The sequence below is a fragment of the Pipra filicauda genome, unplaced genomic scaffold (assembly GCF_003945595.2).
Source record: "Pipra filicauda isolate LSUMZ 115617 unplaced genomic scaffold, ASM394559v2 scaffold19_size4547281_pilon, whole genome shotgun sequence".
In the NCBI taxonomy this organism is placed as follows: domain Eukaryota; kingdom Metazoa; phylum Chordata; class Aves; order Passeriformes; family Pipridae; genus Pipra; species Pipra filicauda.
In genome coordinates, this window is record NW_024104309.1 from 4,188,900 (window position 1) to 4,209,028 (window position 20,129).

A 20,129-nucleotide genomic window follows, 5' to 3' on the forward strand; every position below is an offset into this window, starting at 1 on the left:
GAAGAACACGCACACTGCCTATGATCTGAAAGTATGTCCTGAATTCCCCTTTTGACAACAGGATGATTTTTATGCAGAGACCAGACAAAAATCCTGACTCAAATGCCATTCTGAACGAGCAACATTTGTATGCTCACTGAATCAAATAAAAGAAGAGAGAATAACTTTTATCTTTGTATACTTTATTCCAGGAGTGACCAATGTTGCATTTTATTTCAGTTATGGATCTCACTCCCTTAGCAATTTCGGTTCTTAAATACATCTGAAAAATCTGGCTTAAGGGCATGTATCATTTTTTTAAATGAGATTCAGATCAATATGTATTTTTAAATCACTGACTTATCTATCATCTTAAGGAGTCAGCACATTGTTTCATAGGAAAACCAAGGTCAAGCCCGCTTATGCTGATTTATATCATCAAGCAAACCTTTGTGCTCTTCTCAGTTTCAATGCACATCTCCACTGAACTGTTGCTGTTACAAAGGAACTTAAGTGAGAAAATCCGAAATGAAGCAGAACTGTGTTGCCACTGTTTACACTACTGAGAACAGAATCCTGCTCTCCAAAGGCAAATAAATGAACCGGTCAGCCAGATCTGCTTCTATTTCATTTTAAATAAAAAACAAGAGGCAATAACAATTTAAATTTCTCTGGCATTTCTTACCTTTATTACTAGAAAGACATCTTGAGAGGGGTAAGTGATAGAAAATATGGCAGATCTGGCCAGTGTGGATATAGCAGCAGGGGGGACATGAGGCCGAAGCATTCCCTTCATTTGTTCAGAATTTAAATCGAAGTAGAAATTCTCTGAAATCTAAGGAAGAAATTGGGGAGTTTCAACCACTAGTTATACTTTTTTTTTTTTTTTGTAAATTCTTCATAAACACAACAGTTTTAAAACACACATTAAAAAGTCCTCCTTTCAAATCATGCATAAAAAGAAAAAAACCAGTATCTTTAATTAAGAAATCAAGGCAGGACAGTGGAAAAGGAGAAAGAAAATGGAGCAAACAACACAAACTACCTATAAAATTTCTTTCAGCTCCTGTAAGGAATGTAATTCCATCACAGGACTAGGAACATCATTGCTATCTGAAAACACCAAGGTATCAAAATAGAAACAGAAAGAGAAAAAACAACATATCTTTAAAGACAGACAGTGAGTTTTCTACACTGAAACACCTAATCCTCGACTGCATCAAGGCTTCAAAGACAAAAAGGATGTGAGCTGGTTATCAACACCAGAGGTCACTAAAGAACTTACTACTTAGAGCAAAAAAAAATGGGAGTAATGAGATGATAAAATTGGCTTATGAAATGTGATTTAAATATTAAACAAAGTTCACATAATATTCCACATACTCTCATCTACATAACTTAAATCTCAATGCATTAAATTCAGGTCTTAAAGAGATAAATGTCAAAATGCATATTTTTAACATTTTTCTCTCCACTGCTGCTAATATCTAGAATAAGGAAAACCAAGAGACTCTTTAAATATTAAATACAGAACATAAATAGCCGAATAAATGTATTTTGCATTTTCAATAACTTAGATCTTGAAAGGACTCCTCAGTTTTGTTTAGATTTTAGCAATTTTAGCATGTATGACTTTTTTGTGCATTATTCAAGTGTTACTTGACCCACACCATGGTGAGTCACGAAAAAGAGATTAAGAAAGTCATAAAAACCTAATCTAAATAAAAGGTTTCAGTTACCTAAGTGGAGAAGAGACTTTTGAAAGCCAAAATTGGACTACATATATTTTTTTTTTCTGATTTCAGGCACTCACTTATTAAAATATTATCTAAAAATTAGATAATATTTTTAGAAAAGTGGTTATACCTCAACTGCTTTACTAAGCAGAAGAAGAACACACAAGATGGCTCATGAAATGCCTTCATCATTCTTCCAAGCACCAGTATGTCACTGAGTTTGTTTCCAGCATTAATTCCTTCCATTTTGCTTTTAATACAGGTTTGTAAAGCTTCAGTGGCAATGTCATCACTCAAATAATTAAAAAAACATACCTTTTTCTTTTCTTTAACGTCATACAAAGCCAAGCTTGCAAAAATGGGTTCAATTTCTATTTCGAATCTTGAAAAAAAAGAAACATAAAATCAGTTAACCTGCATTTTGTAACAAAGAATAACCAACCCCCTTCCCAAATCCTTCCTAGGTGATGGTGACTGAGATGTCAGGAACAGCTGAGCCATCCATTTCCAGGTCCTGCTGAAAAGGGATCTTGATCCCCAATATCCCCCCCACTCCTCTCCTTGTCCTGCTCCCTCTGCATCGCCGCTGATCCCTTCCAACAGGACCATTCTAAAAGCCTTTTCAACTCATTGACTCATTGAAAGCCAAGCAAAGCCACCTAATAGCTTCCTTAAAGGGAAAGGAATTATTAACTGGAATAACTGGGCCACTTAGCTCCTCTGATTCTCTGAAGAAGCTGCCCCATGTGCTAATTTAGTCTGCTGACCTGTTGACAGGGCTAAATGGCCAACTGGCTCCTGCCTCTGGACAGTCAGGGACAGGTATTTTGACAATTTTCAACACTTAACTGTTGTTGTCAGAAAATACCAAGATCTCAAAAACTCTCTCAGAAAGGTGCCAGCTTTTTGGAGTAACTGTTATCCAGTATTTATGCGAACTCAAACACTTCCCACAAGAACAGTAACTACCAAATAGAGCTGAACTTATTGTTGGATCACCTGGGCACTTGCAGTCCCCACAAAAGGATCCCCCACACATCGGGCCTTGCACAGAGCTCTCAGCTTTTCAGCCTGGAATTTGTACTTCCAGCAGGGAGAACACCACACAGGACTGCACCGTCAAACAGGTGTTGTCTCTAGTTTCACAACAAAGGTGAGATTAACCTGAAAATGACCCTGCTTAGGTCATCTTAGCCTTCTCCCAGGGGAAAATAAGCCTGTTTTTGTGCCACTGAGGTGGCACAACCCCAGATGCTTGGATTACACCTGTGAGTACAGGTTCAGAGATAACTACAGTACACAAACAAGTAGATTTGCCATAAATTTACAGCCAGCAAGAGATGTTTAAATAGCAGAAAACACTAATTTCCAGCATCTAACTTATTTATGCCAAAGACACCATCCTTTCGACAAGAAGCTCCACTGCTACTGCATATTATGTTGTTCCAGTTCATAAAAGGCTGCAAAATCAGTTCATCTCTACGGCTATATTAGGTCCTGGAGTACTCTACGAGCAGGAGATATGTCCTACACATATATCTCAGTTATGAGCAGCAATGTAGGCTAACTGGAGCTCTCTAATAAGAAGGGTTGACCTAACTGAGGACACAGAAGATGAATACAGCAGTGTGGAAAATCAGTTTTGTACTTTATTTCTCCAAGGGAATAACAGTAAAATTTTACCTTGTGTTATTAGAGAAGAGTTATAGGCAATGAACCAGCTGCAGGTAACCCTATATTCAGGAGCTCCACTTCATTAAACTTGTTTAACAGGTTTCTATTCCTCCAGTTAATGCTTACTAAGTATATAAAGTCTTCACTCTTAAAGGGACACAGTCAAGGTTGTTGAGCCTAAACTTTGGCAAATCTTTGCTGTCTTATGCTTTAAAGCTTAAGCATTTTTTAATCTTTGTCTTTTTTGTTTTCCCTCTTACATTTCCTTGTTAGGGAGCTGAACACCAGTGACTGACCAACCTAATAGCCCTGGATGAGTGTGGTGAAGCCCAGTGACATGGAACAGGTAGAGCGGGATAACAGCAAGGAGAAAAGCCAAGGGAGGTGGAATATTTTCTCTGTCACACCAATAAGCAGAAAGTCTTGAAGATACAACTCTCTGATGCACAATACTGTGTAACTCAACCCTTAGAAAATTAACCTTTAAGCCTATGATCAAACATCTCTTCCAAGGGTAATAAACACAGCGATGGAGTTTTCCAGATGCACATGGATACAACAGCAGATTTAAATTCTCAATTTCTGCAAGGCAGCTCTCTCTTGGAGTGATACTTACTTAAGGGACAAACACTTTACCAAGAGTCTTTGGCCAAAGTGCTCTTTGGGTACTTCAGGGACACTAAGGCGTTCTATAGGCTCCTCCTGAAATTAGAGACACGACACTCGTACAAACCACTGACAGCATTACAAAGCAAACATATGTATCACTTTTTTCTTCTGAGACACGAGCACCAATTTAATTCAAGGCTTCCCAGCATGTTGCATTCATCAGCAGCTATAAATATGCCAAATTAAATCCCTTTAATGTTCCTACATTACTGGGGATTGCATAACCATGAAGAAAAACCAATCTTCAGAAAGTAATATCTATGGCAACACACTATGCTAAAAAACACAAGACCCACAAAATAGCTGCAGTTCTCATGGATATTAAACATAGGTGATCTTAAATCCTTTAAATCCGTGGCAGACTGACGTGGCAGCTTTCACATTGCCTATATCCTTCACTTTTTTAGTCTCACCCACATGTATATAAAAATACCTCGTCTGGTGCTGGGTGTAGTGCAAAAAGCTCCTTGTGCCTACTGGACTTCCTCTGGTCCTCGTTGTGGTGGTCAATCTCCTCATTTGGGGTTCGGTCCAGTAAGTTTGGGAGAAGGGCATCTGGAAGGGAGTTCTTCAGATCAAAAATACTGCAGGCCCAGCTGCCCCGGGGAGTGTCGTCAATCGACATTGAGCGTCGCTTAAGGTCATCCTGAGATCCAACAAATTAAAGCAACTTATAATGGGAAAAGGAACTGCACTTTTAAAACAGAACTATAAATTAGGTTTTATGTAGCAAGGTTTTAAAGGCACATTACTTGTTCATCCTGGTAACTGTTGCCATCCGGAGCTTCATCAGACTCAAAGATCTGTTTGGGGAGCCCCTTTTGCCTCTCCTTCTGTTTGTCTAAGGTGTTGGGATTGAATCCAGTTCCCAGCTTGTGGTATCTGCAAACAAAGTATTTCAAATGCGTTCTTAGCAGCCCTTTTGACCCCAACCCCAGAAGCAGAATCACAGAACAAACCCAGTATTATCAGTGTGGGTGCTCTCAAGGCATAAACTGCTCTCTGCAAACACTATTTCCAGTCAGCCTCCACTGGAGCTGGGTCATAATCCAACAACCAACTACAATGTGACTCTGTTCATCTATAAAGCAACCCTGGGTGATGTCAAAAGAAGGACTATCAATGGCCAATTAAAGTCATCATAAAATGTGCAGTTGTGATGCCAGGAGTAGAACAGGCCAAGAACACGAGGACTGAAGGCCAGTGGGTCTGCTGGAGCAAGAACTGACACTATTGGTACCTTGAAAACCACAACACCAGCTCAGGTAAGTCCTGAACACCTCTGGAGAACAGGCAACTTTCCAATCTCAACTAAAACAAGTGTCTTCCCAGAGCATCTCTGTAAGGAAATTGGGTCCTTCGGAGGTTTCCAGGGTGTAAGAGCACTTGGTAGCAAACAGTCTGTCTGCTGTTGCTGACAACACCGGATCTCTTTGACTAACAAATTTGTGGGTACCAAATGGCACCATGTGTGTACTTACACACACACACATGGATAGAGCCATGGTCTCCTCACAATACTCATTGAAGTCAGTTCCCAAAGTAGTGCTGGGGTCACATCTACAATTAATTGTTCCTACCATGCCCTGTTACTAAATTTACCACAGAAGGATGCACAGAGGTATGAAAACCATGGATGTGCTAGAAGTGAATAACAAAAGGCGGAATGCATTTTCCTTCCTAGACTATAATTCCTGAGAGTTGAACACTAGCATCTGTATAATCCTCACCTGGATGTCTTCATTTCCATCACACCTCCATCAATAACTGTAAATCCATTCTAAATCACACCTGACTTCCTCAGTCTAGCACATAGAAATTATGTTGCAAGGTTGAAATCACAATATGCTATTGTTTTTTACAGAGCAGTGCAGAGAACTTATTTACCTTTCCCAATATCACTAAAGCAATTACTGAATGGGAGATTTGCCTGCCCCAAAAACATTTTGGTTACAAAGACCTGTAGGCAGAGACTGACATACAGATTATTTCCCCTGGGGTGGTGAAGAGGAGGATGGAATGTCACAAGTCATGTTCTCCTAAAGCCAGAAGAGCTGGATTTTGCACCCTCAGAGCTAGCCAAGGCCCTTGGAACCATCCAGTGGGATGGATTAAGAGGAAACTGTTGGCATCCTTACTTGGAAAACAATTCAGTCCTTCCCAGCCAGGCTTCTGGGTTCTTCCCCTGCTCCAGCAGTAACTCTTTTATTTCTACTCAGTCCATTGCCACAATTTTATCCAAGAGAAAACTGCTATGAATATTTATGGAAGCGCCTTCCCTCCTCTGAAGGGGCAAGACAACCTTTGACTGGAGTTCAACAACTGCTCATCACACCTTCAACCCTTGAGGTCTTCAGCTTCATCCCCTCTCTGACACAGAGCACAACCTGCAGCCAATCACATAAGACAAAAAGCCTCCAAATAAACCTCCTCAGTGCAGGAATCACAGCCAGGAGTGCCAGGTACAACGAAAGTTGCTGAGAAATCAAAAGTGGGTGGCTGGGTGGGTCACACTGTCCAGGTCTATGGTGTATTCCAGACTCTGCTGCAAAAGCTGGGAGTTAATAAAGCATCTCCTTCCCTCTTGTTTTTTTTTTTTTTTCTGGGTGGTTTTTTTTTTTTTTGGTATGAGATTACAAAACACATTTTTATTGGGTCACATTAGCAGTGCAAAGCATATCTTCAGCATCCCCTCAAGTGGTTCTCAGGACAACATTAAACCAGCGAATTGTAGCAACTGCCACAAGGGCAGAGCTGTAGCTGCAGTGGAGTCATTTGTAGGTGATACACATCACATGGATCACTTACTCCTTGACAGCAGCTCTTGAAGTCATCAGACTTCCAATCATCCGAGAGACTCTGTGTTCCAAGGAAAGCCACTCAGAAACCTTCCTGCTGATTTGCATGAAATAATCAACGCATGCACATTCTCTAAACTGTGAGCTCATTAGGTAAACGTTGTGATGGTTCAAATATTAGCGATTATTTGTTTAAATTAAGTACATTTCCAAAGTCTCTTTGGAAACCAATGAAAGCTGCAGAGGGCACCTTATCTATTAGATGGTTGTGATTGCACATCATAGCAGAATTAATGTAACTTCTCTCTAAAAAGAGATAAAACCAGATGCAACAAAGAAAGAAACAAGAGCTGAAAGTAACTTCACTTGTTCACATTCCCTAATTTCTCTACCATTGTAAAGGAGCAACTGTAGACTAAAATGGCCTAGATTTTCCCAAATGCCCCAGGGGATTTTGACGTCCAAGATCCAATTTTCCAAACACAAAGCATCATTTCAGCTGAACACAAAGCATCAGTTCGGCTAAACAGGGCAACTAAAAGCCAGGGCACATGGAATCAGTAGCCAGGACAGTAATTTTTGAGCCTCCTCATAGCAGTTAGCCAACCTGCAAAAATGTAAGTATGAAATGAAGCTGCAAATACCACAGGGGAACTCACTTTCTGTTCACAATCGCCCAGTCTTCTGTGTAACTTCTGACACAGTCCCTCACGTGAGGGTCCATCTCGCTGTTAAAGAATAAAACCACAAATTATAATTATACATTATAATGACTTCTTAAATATACATACTTTTACTTAGGTTTGCCTTTAATTTTCCAGCCCAATTTAATTTGCAGCCCAAAATTCCAGGCTTCAGCCCTGCAGACACTCCACACAGAGCAATTAATTCCTCACCTCTCCTCAGGCACGGCCGACACGAGTGTCCGGCATTCCCGGGGGGTATAAACCACCTCGATGTCATCGGGGGGAAACTCCAGCAGGTCCCTCAGGGGTCCCGACTCCACGGCGAGCGGGTGGGTGATGAGATAGTCCTCCAGGTCCACGGGGTCCACAGCTTCTGTGAGCGGCACCTGGGGACACACAAGCCATGAGAGGGTCTGAAATCGAGGTGAAACAATAAAGAAAAATCACATGCACATCTTCTACTCTGCTTTTTTTAAACCAGTTCTTCTGCCTTGTTGAGGAATTTGATGCAACATCAGATGGTGATTAACCCTAGTGGTGTTAACCTCAGTTAACACACATCACAAAGATGTTTTGCATGTCTTATCTTTTATCTGATATTCCTCTGCATATTTCTCTGATGCATTCTATTATCACCTAAAAAACACAAATAAAGCCAAAAAAGGTTACAGCTATTTTCAAGAAGTTCAACAAAACTTAGTACCTCATTTCCCATGTGCATGACCCTGGATTTGTTTTGACCATGCTCTGATCACAAAGCGAACCTTGACCCTGATCCAAGATGCAGGAACCCTTTCTCCCTCAGGCACAGCTAGGAATCCAGACCAAGGCCTGATTTACCAGGAACTCAGGCAGCCATAGAACTCTAAAGAGTAACATTATTTTGAATTAAACCACTTCTCTGGGGAACACAAAATACAACCTTCATCTAGTGGAAGTTTAAGTTCCTCCCTCGTATCAGAGCCTTGATGATGGCATCATGACACGATGAGTCTGCCCATGCCAAGAGGGAACACTGCTCTAAATAAAATGGATACTTAAAAATCATCTTTACTGGGCACAAAGCCTGTACCTGAAGCACAAGGAATGAATGAACACGTGCACGAAAACAATAGATTTCAGGGCAGGGCTGATCTCACCATCCTGGGCTTTTTTTAGTGTCATGAAAAGAAAATTTGCATAAACTGGAAACATACTCACATTGCATAACTTGTATTTTTACATATGTACATTATATAAATACATGTATATATTCTGATATGAGATCATTATGCTATGAAGCTATACATAAACATAGACATTAAGAAAATGAAACACTAAAAACAAGTTTTGAGGAACCTGTCTCTACAGCAACTGACAGATTTCCCTAGAATTCCCTGGCACATGCCAGTGAGGCTGAGTGGTTTAACAAGAGTCACAAAAACACATTAAAATTCAGCAGTTTTTCTCTTCTAACTTCCTCTTTCCTGTCATCCAGATGATTTCTGTGGGACAGGGAACTATCCTGTAGCTTGTCTTGTGTTGATGACTTTAAAAAGAACATTTAGTACTTCAGTTCTAAATGTGCTTCTAAGAAAAACTGCTATACAAATCCCAAATTCCAGTTTTAAAATTATTGCCACAAAGTTCTAAAATGAATCAACTTTTTATTCAAGGAGAAGATTTGGCTAACACAGAGGGTGTTGAATGAATCTCCCTACCACACCCACCCTCAATGATTCCCATTTTCTTAAAACTCAGAAGGCTAATCCTCCAGCAGAAAAACAGAGTGACTTCAAGGAAGTCAGGTAAGTTGGACCAATGACTTTAGGCCAGATAAGAATCTGGTTCATCAAAAAAATACAATGTCTAGAGACTTAGCATTTGTTTCTGCAATTTAGGAAAATTATATAAATTCATTTCTATGTAAAGAAATGCATCATCACAGAAGGGTTGGAAGGGACCTTAACGACCATCTAGTTCCAAGCTCCTGCCATTGGCAGGGACACCGTGCACTGTGATATGATGCAATATCATCATCTATTTAACTCTGACCTCACAACCTTTTTTCCCCTTCTAATCCTGGACTCTTGAAACAGATTCAAAAGATGTGATTTGGAGAGCTTCTGTGAATACAAAACAGATACTTTTCACTGTTTTCATCACTGCAATGCTTGCAATGGAGCAGAAGTTGTCATTGCTCCTTCCCACATCACAGCTGACATGTCACCACCTCAGCCTGTTCCTTACAAACAGACAGACCAGCTCCATTTGGCACGAGATCACTGAGGGGTGACAGTTTATCCCTGAGGAATAACATTTGAAGTCTTACTTTCACTCCCCCTGCCGACCTCCCTTCCACACTGGCAGCTCCAACGCTGAGGCACCTTCCAACGCTGAGCTGCCCGTGCAAGTGTTGTGTTTGAATTTGCACAAACTCATTTACCTGTGATTCTCTAACACAGAGGAACCTCTCCCTCATTCCCTCCAATCTTTCCACTCCACTCATCCCAATAAATAGAAGGAAACTACAGAAAGACAAGGAAAAATAACCTGTATTAACACAGAGCTGAGGGAAACACAAAGGGCCCAGCAAACATAGGGCAGAGATTGTCACTGCCAGAAAACCACCATGTTTCCTCATTCCTGGCATTTCACATCTCAAATTTCACTTGTCCAACAAGAGCACTGGACAAGAGATGAATGAACTGGCTATGCTAGCTAAAAATTACCGGATACAGAAAGGCAGGTGGTGCTTAGGGGCTATCCATGCGCTCCAGGGGTTTCCAAGCCCTTCAACCATCTCAGGATTAGGCCCAAGGTTACACTTCACAATCTTCCAGTTTGTCCCTTTGGTAACTATTGTACCATGAAGATGTAAACAAACATAAAAGTCAAACCCAGAGGCCCGTGTTAGACTCACCATCTGTGCAGCCAGAAATACTGTCTAGCACCTGAGTAAACAGGCCAAACATAAATTCATGGGTATGAAGAGGAACTACTTGGTGTCAGACTATTGGCACGTAAAAGGCAAGCACATTATTTTAGGCTTTGGATATTTGTGGGGGGAAAAGTGATGAAAGAGGAGGAGGAGGAAAGAAGGATGAATAAATGCACCAAGAAGAAAATGAACCTAAATGGTTTCTCCGTGTGTGAATGGAACCACGAGAGCTCCTCTCATGGCTCCTGCTGCCGATGGCTTAACCTTTTCCCTGTCTTGCTTCACGCTCCTGCATCACCCTGCAGGTGTGGATGGGAACAAGGACACACACAGCACACCAGGGTCTATTCCTATGTTACCAAAGCATCAGTCACCCGAAATTGCCACACGAACCCATCAGATGGAACGTGCACACTGAAGGAGTTGGACAAGTTCAGATAAAGACCAGGTTACCCAAACTCAACATCCCACTGATGGAGGAGTAGAACCTGCTCTGCCATCTCACCTCCAACTCCCCAGCCCAGCTTACCTCCTCAGGAAAAACGTGGACAGGCACTCAACAGCTGATTCCCCTGGCTTGTTTGGACCATCATACTTTGTACAGCCGATCTCAGTTATCAAAAAATAGCAAGTCCCCGTCAGCTGCACATTAAAAGGTTTCAAATCTGCTGCAGCTGAAACGGGGAACAGCTGAGGAGGATAAAGCTGTGCTCTCCCACAGCCCTGCTTGCTGGCAGGCTGCAGAAAGCAATCTTCGTCCTGCTCCCAGAAAAAGCCTTTTCAATTCCTCCTGACAGCTCCTGGGAACCAACAAAAGGAGGTGCCTCTTCCACAAAATACAGCCAGTTCTTCTTCATTGGACTTCCAAAGGCAGAAGGACAATTCCAGTCAAGTATTTGCAAATGTGCAGCCCATCTACCACCTGGCTGATCATCCCGGAGTGTTTTGTATTGGAAGGGACCTTAAAGCCGATTTTATTCCAACCTGCCATGGGCAGGGACACCTTCCACTAGACCAGGTTGCTCCAAACTCTGTCCAACCTGGCCTTGAACACATCCAGGGATGGGGCAACCACAGCTTCTCTGGGCAACCCGTGCCGGGGCCTCACCACCCTCACAGGGAAGAATTTCTTCCTAATATCTCACCTAAATTTCTCCTCATTCAGTTCAAAACCATTCCCCCTTGTCCTACCACTATCTGCCTATGTAAAAAGCCACTCGCCTTCTCTTTTATAAGCCCTCTACAAGTACTGAAAGGCCTCAATGAGATCTCCCCAGAATACTGGAGTGTTACCATAAGAAATCCTTGCCAAGGTGTCTGTTTCATCCAAGAAGTTTATTAATACCCTCCAGAAACCATAACGTGCAAAAGTCCTGAGCATCTTCCCAAACAGGACTATGGAATAACCTAAATTAATGGCAAATACATGCTAAAAATATGCAAAGGAAACCTGCTCCCAGAACTGCTGCTCTTTTAAAACATACTCTTTGATTTTGTGTGGGCTGTAATTACAGATGAAATTTTGGACAACCTTTCAGACAATTCCTTAGAGATTTCACTTGGTCTTTATCCCATGATGACACTGCCACCTCACTGAGGGCAAGCACTATTCTGGAGCTATTAAAATGAACAGGACTACACAGAGAGAAAGGGCAGCTCAATATGAGTAAGAGGGGCATAACCTGTTCCCTGCCAACATAAACACTGTGTTTATCACAGTCCTGATAAACTGAAAATACAGAAGAAGTCAAATAGGACTCTCTTTTTCAGACTTACACAGCCCAACTACCCCAAATCAAACCCATCACTTTCAAATAACAATCCTGCAAAGGTATGTCCTTAACCTGACCATAGACACACATTCCATCAGTTAACTAAGACACCAGCCTGCTTGATTTGGCTTCCATAGACTATTTAATTCACAGTGTCCACAGGTGCACCCGTGTAGTTGCAGTTATGGCTCTCAGCAGCTGCACTACAAACCTCTATTTCAAAGGTTTACAACTCTCCTGCAACAGGGACACTCAAGCTTTCTTCTTTAAGGTTGTGTTATTCTTCACTGTTACATCCCCTTAAAAGCTGGAAAATAAAATCTCGTTTCCTATCGACTTTGCCCTTCTCCAGACAGCAAACATTGTATTTTGCTGTAGCTTTAGTGCACATGTCTCTCTCCTATTTATTGCCTTCTTTTGAGCACCTACCTGTATCATCATCATCATCACTTACAAAAGAAGCACCTGCACAAATCTGGCAAGAGGGGCAGAAGCCTCTGTGAGAGGATGTAGCATCACTCCATGGAGGGTAGCACAAACCTCCATTTACCTTGGCCAAGCATCCCAAGGTAGCAAAGGGATAATGTGGAGGGAAAGCTACACCCAGGGCACCACACTGCAAAGCTCATAGCTTATTCCGCCCCACCACAGAAGCAAAGGCAAATTGGGATGAGACCTGCTCTGACATGGCATTCCTGAGAACAGCCTGAGCAGCCTCTCCCTCATTTCCTGCCTTACTGAGCCAAGTACACCTGTGCAGGGACCTGAGGACCCCAGGGCTGCTCTCCTGGGCGCTGCACAGCAGCTCAGAATGGGATCTCAGTAACAACTAGGGCAGAAAAAGGGCCTGACTGAACACAGAGCCCTGATGTCCATAGGCATTCCGATTTTTGCCTGAAGGACTTTAACCTATCCCTTCCTACACAAACAGCCGGGCATAGCTGGTATTTCTAGAGCCTGTCGCAGAATTTGTTGCCCAACTCACACATGTCCTGACCATCATGAGTGGTCTTGTGGGACATGCTCTAAGCCACACACTCAAATCCCAGCTATGATTTTGCAGACTTTTCCAGCTTGTGTATGCCAGCACAGCCATGAAAAACAACATTCCCTCACATTTCCTTCTCCCTCCCTCACCTCTGCCCTCACAAGATGCTTTATCTCACAGGGAACCACACCAGCATTTTAAGAGGTTATGATATGACAGCATGGCAGGATGCATCTGGCAGAATAAGGGTTTGAATCCAAGTTGCTTGTGGCCCAATCGAAGCCCAATTTTCCTTTTATCTCAAAGGAGATGCCTAATTCCCAAAGGCAGAGACCCAGCCTCTGTGAGGATCACAGCACAGTCTGGGGCCCTGTAAAATCACAATGGCAAAGACTGGAAGGTTGTACCTCCTGCCTCTGTGTAGGAGTAAAACTCCCTGCAAGGATGTGATAAGGGACCTTGAAAAATTAACCTTGCAGAGTTCCTCATCACACAGAGGATCCTGACTACTATTTTTACTTGGCAGCCAGGCACTTCTTCAAAATCAGAGTGGTATTTCTTGCCAATTTTGAAATCAGGACAAAGTTCCATCTTAGCTTCAAGACCTCCTTAAATATTAAACAATTTATAACGTGCTAAAACTGCAACAGATTGCACCGAAGCTTCAAATTCTAAATTAATACCAACTTCCCACCCACTGACTCCCTGGGCAAAATCCTGGAAGGACAGAAGCAGCAGATTAACATTTCAAAGATGAGCCCCAGCCTTCTCTCAGCTATCTCTGGGTCTCCAGGGCAAACAGTCACTTCCCTTGCTGAGCAGTCAGGAATGCAGATGGCCTGTTCTTGTTGTGGCAAAATCCTGTCACCCTTAAAGGGATACTGGTATCTCAGGGAACAGGAGTCAAAGCTGATGTACCTTAGGGAAAATTCAGCATAATCTGAGAATACAGGAAATATGCTAAAAAAACCCACAAAATTTGCAGGCAGGTTAAAGAAGGTAATGGTTTGTGAAATATATCTGCTAAACAGAGGCATCAGATTTATTTTTAAGTGTGAACTACAGGCAAGTCAGTCTAAGAGGTTTTGAAACATGAGCAGTGCAATATTAACGTTGACAATGCTTAAGTAATTAAAAAACATGTCTTACTTGCATAAATTACATTTTCTTTCAACTAAACACTCCAAAAATAATCCAAATGGATCCAAATTCAAAGAATCACATCTGTCTACTGACACCCCTGCATTTCAGAAAACACATACTCCTCATTTCAAAAGCCTGGTGACTGTTGAGCACAGAGAACTTCTGCATTTAATTTTCTGGCTGCATTTATAATATGTGAAAATATTCAAATGAACCACGGAGATTCCTAGGCAATCTCTACTTTCCATCAACCACAGACAGCTCCCAGCCCTCACCAAGGATGACACCTCCCCAGCCATAAGTGCAGTCATTACCTCCCCACCGCCTCTGGAATGTAGTTCCCTATCTCCTGCTTTGCTCTGGCTCTTATTCCTTCTTTTGCATGCTGTTCTGAGAGATGTAATTACTACAGAAAATAGCTGATGAAAGTCCTTCATTTCAAATTGCAAACGTGCCTCAAAATTGCTGTACGTGTTCTTTGTTAAGGCAAAACTTGTTTTAGAAATTATCTGAAGCCTCCATTTTTAAGACCTGAAAATATTCAGTATTAACTTCTGGATTTTTTTTACAGACTGTGAGAACTGCACTGTGTGTCAAATTCAGGCACTATCATAATGCTTGAATTAGAAAAAGTGTCTAATAAAAGGAAATGGATGTCCCATCCCTGGAAGTGTCCGAGGCCAGGTTGGACGGGCTTGGAGCAACCTGGTCTAGCGGAAGGTGTCCCTGCCCATGGCAGGGGGTGGAATGAGGTGAGCTTTAAGCTTCCTTCCAACCCAAACCATTCTGGGGTTCTATGAAATATTTGTAAATATATCAACGTAAGGAGGGATCCTACATGTAACTGGTAACAGCCAGTCCCAAAACCAGTGAGATGCTTTATGTACAAATATTGCCAGGTTATTTGCTATGATAACTGGTTGTTAATGTAAGAAGCCATTTGGGTATAGAAATATTAATATTAATCAGAGATTAATTAGTTATCTGGGAATACTAAAGCAATTTCTTACCAAACCCAGAAAGACATGAGTTATGCCTCCAAGGATGGGTAAGAAGAAAGACAAGATCCTTGATGACTAAGAATTGTGTAATTTCACCAAGAGTGTTTGAAGAACATGAAGACTTTGATACAGAAAACACAAGTGCTGAGACTGATCTCAAAGAGTTGTCCTCTGATAAATTGTGACAAAACTGAGAGCAGAAGCTGAGACAACAATGAAGAAATGAAAAAGCCAAACAGTTTGACCAGAGACTGCAGAAAAATCACAGACTTCCCACTTTTGGCAGACACACTCCATGGAGATGGACCCCTCTGGGCCCTTGGGGTTCACACAGGCAAACCATGGTGCCTCTGAACCGTGGTAACCACGAGCATGGGTGCTCCTCTGAGTGGGAAATACTTGGCACAGTCACATCTCAATTATCCACGGACAATTTATCCACTGCATGGATGGATTAACCACAAGACACAGGAGGATGCCGGCACTGGTGTCACGTAGAGCTGCCTGTGCCCTTTAGTGGCCTTGGACACTTCCAGGGATAGGACAGCCGCAGCTTCTCTGGGCAACCTGTGCCAGGGCCTCACCACTCTCACAGCCAAGAATTCCTTCCCAACATCTAACCTTTGTCAGTGGGAAGCCATTCCCCTTGTCCTGTCCCTTCAGGCCCTTGTTCGAAGCCCCTCTCTAGCTCTCTTGGAGCCCTTTTAGGCACTGGAAGGGGCTCTGAGGTCTCCACAGAATCTTCTCCAAGCTGAACACTCCCAGCTGTCCCAACCTATTTATTAAAAGGCCTGTCACAAATACTTGATTTAAGTAACCGAAATTACTTGGTAAAATAACATTTAGTTAAGATTATTTATCTCTGTTAATATATAAACTGTTTAAGTTATTGCAGACACTGAACAACCTTTCAGTGGACACCACTCACCAACTTAACATCTAAAACACCTCTGCAATATGGCTCACTGCTGGTTTTAGCAACAGTAGGGAGCAGTTTTAATTTCCTGAAGCAAATGCCTGCCTCAGAGCAGAGTTAACTGTGAGCAACCCCCAATGGGAGGAGCAGGGAAGAGGATGTGAATGCCTCTCCCATCCTCCCTTGTCTGATGAGGACAGACCATTCAGCAAGGCAGGGCAAAACCTCCAGGAAATACATATAATGGGAGTCACTATTAAGCCTTCATCAGCTCTGGGACAGCATTAAGACTTGGCTCGTTTTCCTTTTCATTTTAGTGATTTTGGTGATAAAATTACTTGGCTCTGAACACTTCAAAACGCCCTTTCCTCTGCCACATGAGATACTGTCATGTTTTCCCTTGCTGTGCTTCCCATTCACTTGCACAAATTATCTTTTCTTCTTCTTTTAAATTATGTTAAAATAAACAATGAAAATATACAAAGGAACCTATATTCTCTTACTGAATAATTAGATGCTATCTTTGAACACACAGCCAAAGTCTGACATCCAATAAATCCAAGACAAAGCTTCAATTAGCCCAGATAATGCCCATAAACCCAGCAGTGCTTTACAAAGATATGTAAATGTCAGCACCTTCATTTTGCAGGGAGAAAATAGAGTGCTGAGAGCAGACGTGGTCAGATCACATCACATCCACGAATCCAGACCCCTTTATTCCCAGACTAATCAGTACCTCTTCTAACAGTGTTTCTTTACATACTAACATTCAACTATGCTGTAATGTACATCAACAGACGGGAAATATTACCCCCAATCCTTTGGAAACAGCTGTGATTTTTCTGTCAAACAACTGAGTATACATTCACTCTGCTTATCTGCAAGTTTTATGAAAAGCTGCTCTTCTAATTAAAATCACAGAATCGTTAAGGTTGGAAAAGCCCTCCAAGATCATTGTGTCTAACCTTTGACTAAACACCATCTTGTCAACTAAACCACAGCACTGAGTGCCACATTCAGCCATTGAAATACACCTCTAAAGATCTAAAGAAATTGAAAAAATAAGACATCTGAAGATTTTTAAAAATTGAGGAAATTTTCTTTTTTTAGGAAAGAAAAATAATCAGGTTTTGGACAATAACAAAAAACATCTCAATGATTATCTTTGGCACTCAAAAGTGAAAAAAAAATCTAAGATTTTATAAGTCTTTATCTAACTTAAAAATAAAAATATCATTAAGAAACAAAAGTTGCTGAATGCAGAACAAGACAAAGAAACAGCTGGGCTCCAACTGAAGAGAGGTCCTGACACCCAACGATTATTTTCTGTCCTTTGCCAGTATCATCTACCCTCATGAAAGGACAGCACATGCACGGAAAAAATGGACTACAAGTCTATTTGCAGATACAAATCAAAACTCTGCTCTTCCTACACCACATAAATTGTGGCTGCCCCATCCCTGGAAGTGCCCAAGGCCAAGCTGGACAGGGCTTGGAGCAACCCAGTCTAGTGGAAGGTGTCCGTGTCCATGGCAAGGGATTAGAACTGGATGAGCTTTAAGGTCCTTTCCAACCCAAACCATTCTGTGTTTCTGTGATTCAAAGTAGCACAAGAAGTAGACTTCAAACATCAAACCAAGGTGTGCCCACCAAGACTCAGAGAAAGCTTTAGCTTCCTCAGTAACACTGCTAAGCTCTGACAATCCACAGTCCAGCTTTATCCAGGTAAAACTACTGCAGAAATCCACAGAGAACAGTCAGGCTTTGGCCATGCTGCAGCATCCAGAAGGGAAAGAAATGATGGCTGTAATACAGGGTGAGCTGACAGAGTTAACAGGTACCACAAGGAGCTGCTCAACAGAAAAAGCAAACTTGGAAAGAAAAGAAAGTGGTTAGTCAGGAGGGATTATAATGGCCCATAGTAAACAGTCCGGTTCATCAAACAAACAAAGCAAATTTCCCATCCTGCAAGATGCTGGGGAATTCTCTGAAAGGAAGTGCAGCCTCTCTGCTTTCAGTGCATTCAGTCAGTGGGGATTCATGGTGAGAAGCACCAGCTCCCACGAGGGAATACTGAACCTCTGGAGGCATCCAAGATGAGCACAGCACATGGCTCACAACCCAGAGCACAAACAGTAAGGTGCAAATGCACACTCCCTTCACAAGTGGGTTTAGAGAGACTTGCAGAAGTAACTTCAAAAAATAAACCCTCCCTCACATAACTCTCAGAGTTCGCCAGCTCCTACTTCTCATCAACAAAAACTGTCAGTGCCTTCTGTTCTGGGTTGCAAAAATAAAAGCTCAGAGCTGCAGGGACTGCGTCCTGCCAGGAGTCCCAGCTCGGCACGTTAGGTTACACAGGAAAAGCCTTCGGAGGCCTTGGACCTGTGTCTGGGGTTTGAGGAATGTGCAATTAAAATCAGCTGCTCCTAAAGTGGCAGAAGGGTGGAGGCTGACAATAATAAACTCATTTGAAAGCAGTGTCTTCTCCCCAGCTCTACCAGATACCAAATTAGAAACACTTCTGGCAACATTCTGTCTGCTGCTTGTGAGGCGAAAAGGAAGAGACTTGCTAAATTTCAGCTGACAGGCTTTTGCATTTTTCCCAGGTTCAGCCACAGGCACATCTGTGGAGTGAGGAACGTCCCTGCACTGGCTTCAGTGGACAAGAAACAAAAGGCCCAACCAAGCACGGTGCTGAAGGCTCTTCATTCACAAAAACATCCATTTCTCCATAAAATGTCTTTGTTGGACTCCCTGTAACAAAGACTCTCAGACAAACTACCAAAAGCAGCTGCTGGTGGCAACTGTCAACAGGGAATCAGCGCTGACCCTACCTGGACCAGAATTATCTCACCACAATGAGCAAGATGGGTACGAGAGACCACATCTGCACTGTCATTTGGAGTCATAGAATCATGGAGTATTCTGAGTTGGAAGGGACTTACAAGGATCATCCAAGTCCAACTCCTGTCCCTGCACAGGACAGCCCCAGGAATCCCACCATGTGACTGAGCATTGTCCAAACACTCCTTGAGATCTGGCAGGCTGGAGTCTCCAGTTCCATGTTGTGCACTCAGCAGTGCAATGTGCTGCCACTGTGGACACACTCAGGTGAAACCCAATCACACAACACTAAGTATCCGCACATTTTAGCATGAATTTCCTATTTACTCCCATACCACGCACCCTACTTTAGGCTTTCAAACCAGTGTGGCTACACAAAGCTGAACCTTTCCAGAGCAAGCACAGCTTCACAGCAGCAATGCTTTCCCTCTGCATAATGCTGATTATTAAACCAGGACAGGCAGGCCCAGCAGATTCTGACAGATGCCTAAGGGAGGGAAATTAACCCAAAATTCAGACAAGCGAATCTCTGTCGTATTATGCAGCCTCGGGATATAGACTCATGACTTAACTAAGTAGACTTTTCCTCCAGACTATCTCCTACAAACCATCACTCTGTGTTAATCGTGCTTCTGCACAGCATCTCTGCTCAGCACCGAATTTAATATGACAAACTAGGAGCTTATCGCAGCAGCCATCACACGATGCAGTTTGACAGGAGAGGCTCAGAGCCTGCTTCCAGACAGCATGACCTTTTCCAGCATTTTTATAGATTCTTGCATATATTTACCAGAAAACACCACGGCAATGGGATAATGAGAGCTACCAGAAGTGAGCAGCACTGTGACCAGCAAATCTGATCCTGCATTAGGAATTACATGGGAAGATCAACAGGGCCAAAGCCTTGAGCATGAACATTTTTGATGACAGTAGAATGGAAAAACCTTAGAAATAGGAAGAAAAAGTGGAAGAGACAAATCAGAGCAAAAGGAGGTGATAA

General features: G+C 42.3%; 1 protein-coding gene across 12 annotated transcripts in view; it reads right to left on the reverse strand.

Moving 5' to 3' along the window:
• DOCK7 (dedicator of cytokinesis 7) overlaps window positions 1–20,129 on the reverse strand; it is a 96,062-nt gene that overhangs the window by 65,143 nt on the left and 10,790 nt on the right. For all 12 annotated transcript variants that reach the window (XM_027748771.2, XM_027748770.2, XM_027748767.2 and 9 more), the window contains exons 3-9: window positions 7,753–7,928; window positions 7,516–7,584; window positions 4,811–4,940; window positions 4,492–4,704; window positions 4,006–4,091; window positions 2,031–2,097; window positions 665–814 (exon numbers count right to left, since the gene is read on the reverse strand). In XM_027748771.2, coding sequence (XP_027604572.1) covers window positions 665–814; window positions 2,031–2,097; window positions 4,006–4,091; window positions 4,492–4,704; window positions 4,811–4,940; window positions 7,516–7,584; window positions 7,753–7,928 — 891 coding nt within the window. The remainder of the gene's footprint in view (window positions 1–664; window positions 815–2,030; window positions 2,098–4,005; window positions 4,092–4,491; window positions 4,705–4,810; window positions 4,941–7,515; window positions 7,585–7,752; window positions 7,929–20,129) is intronic.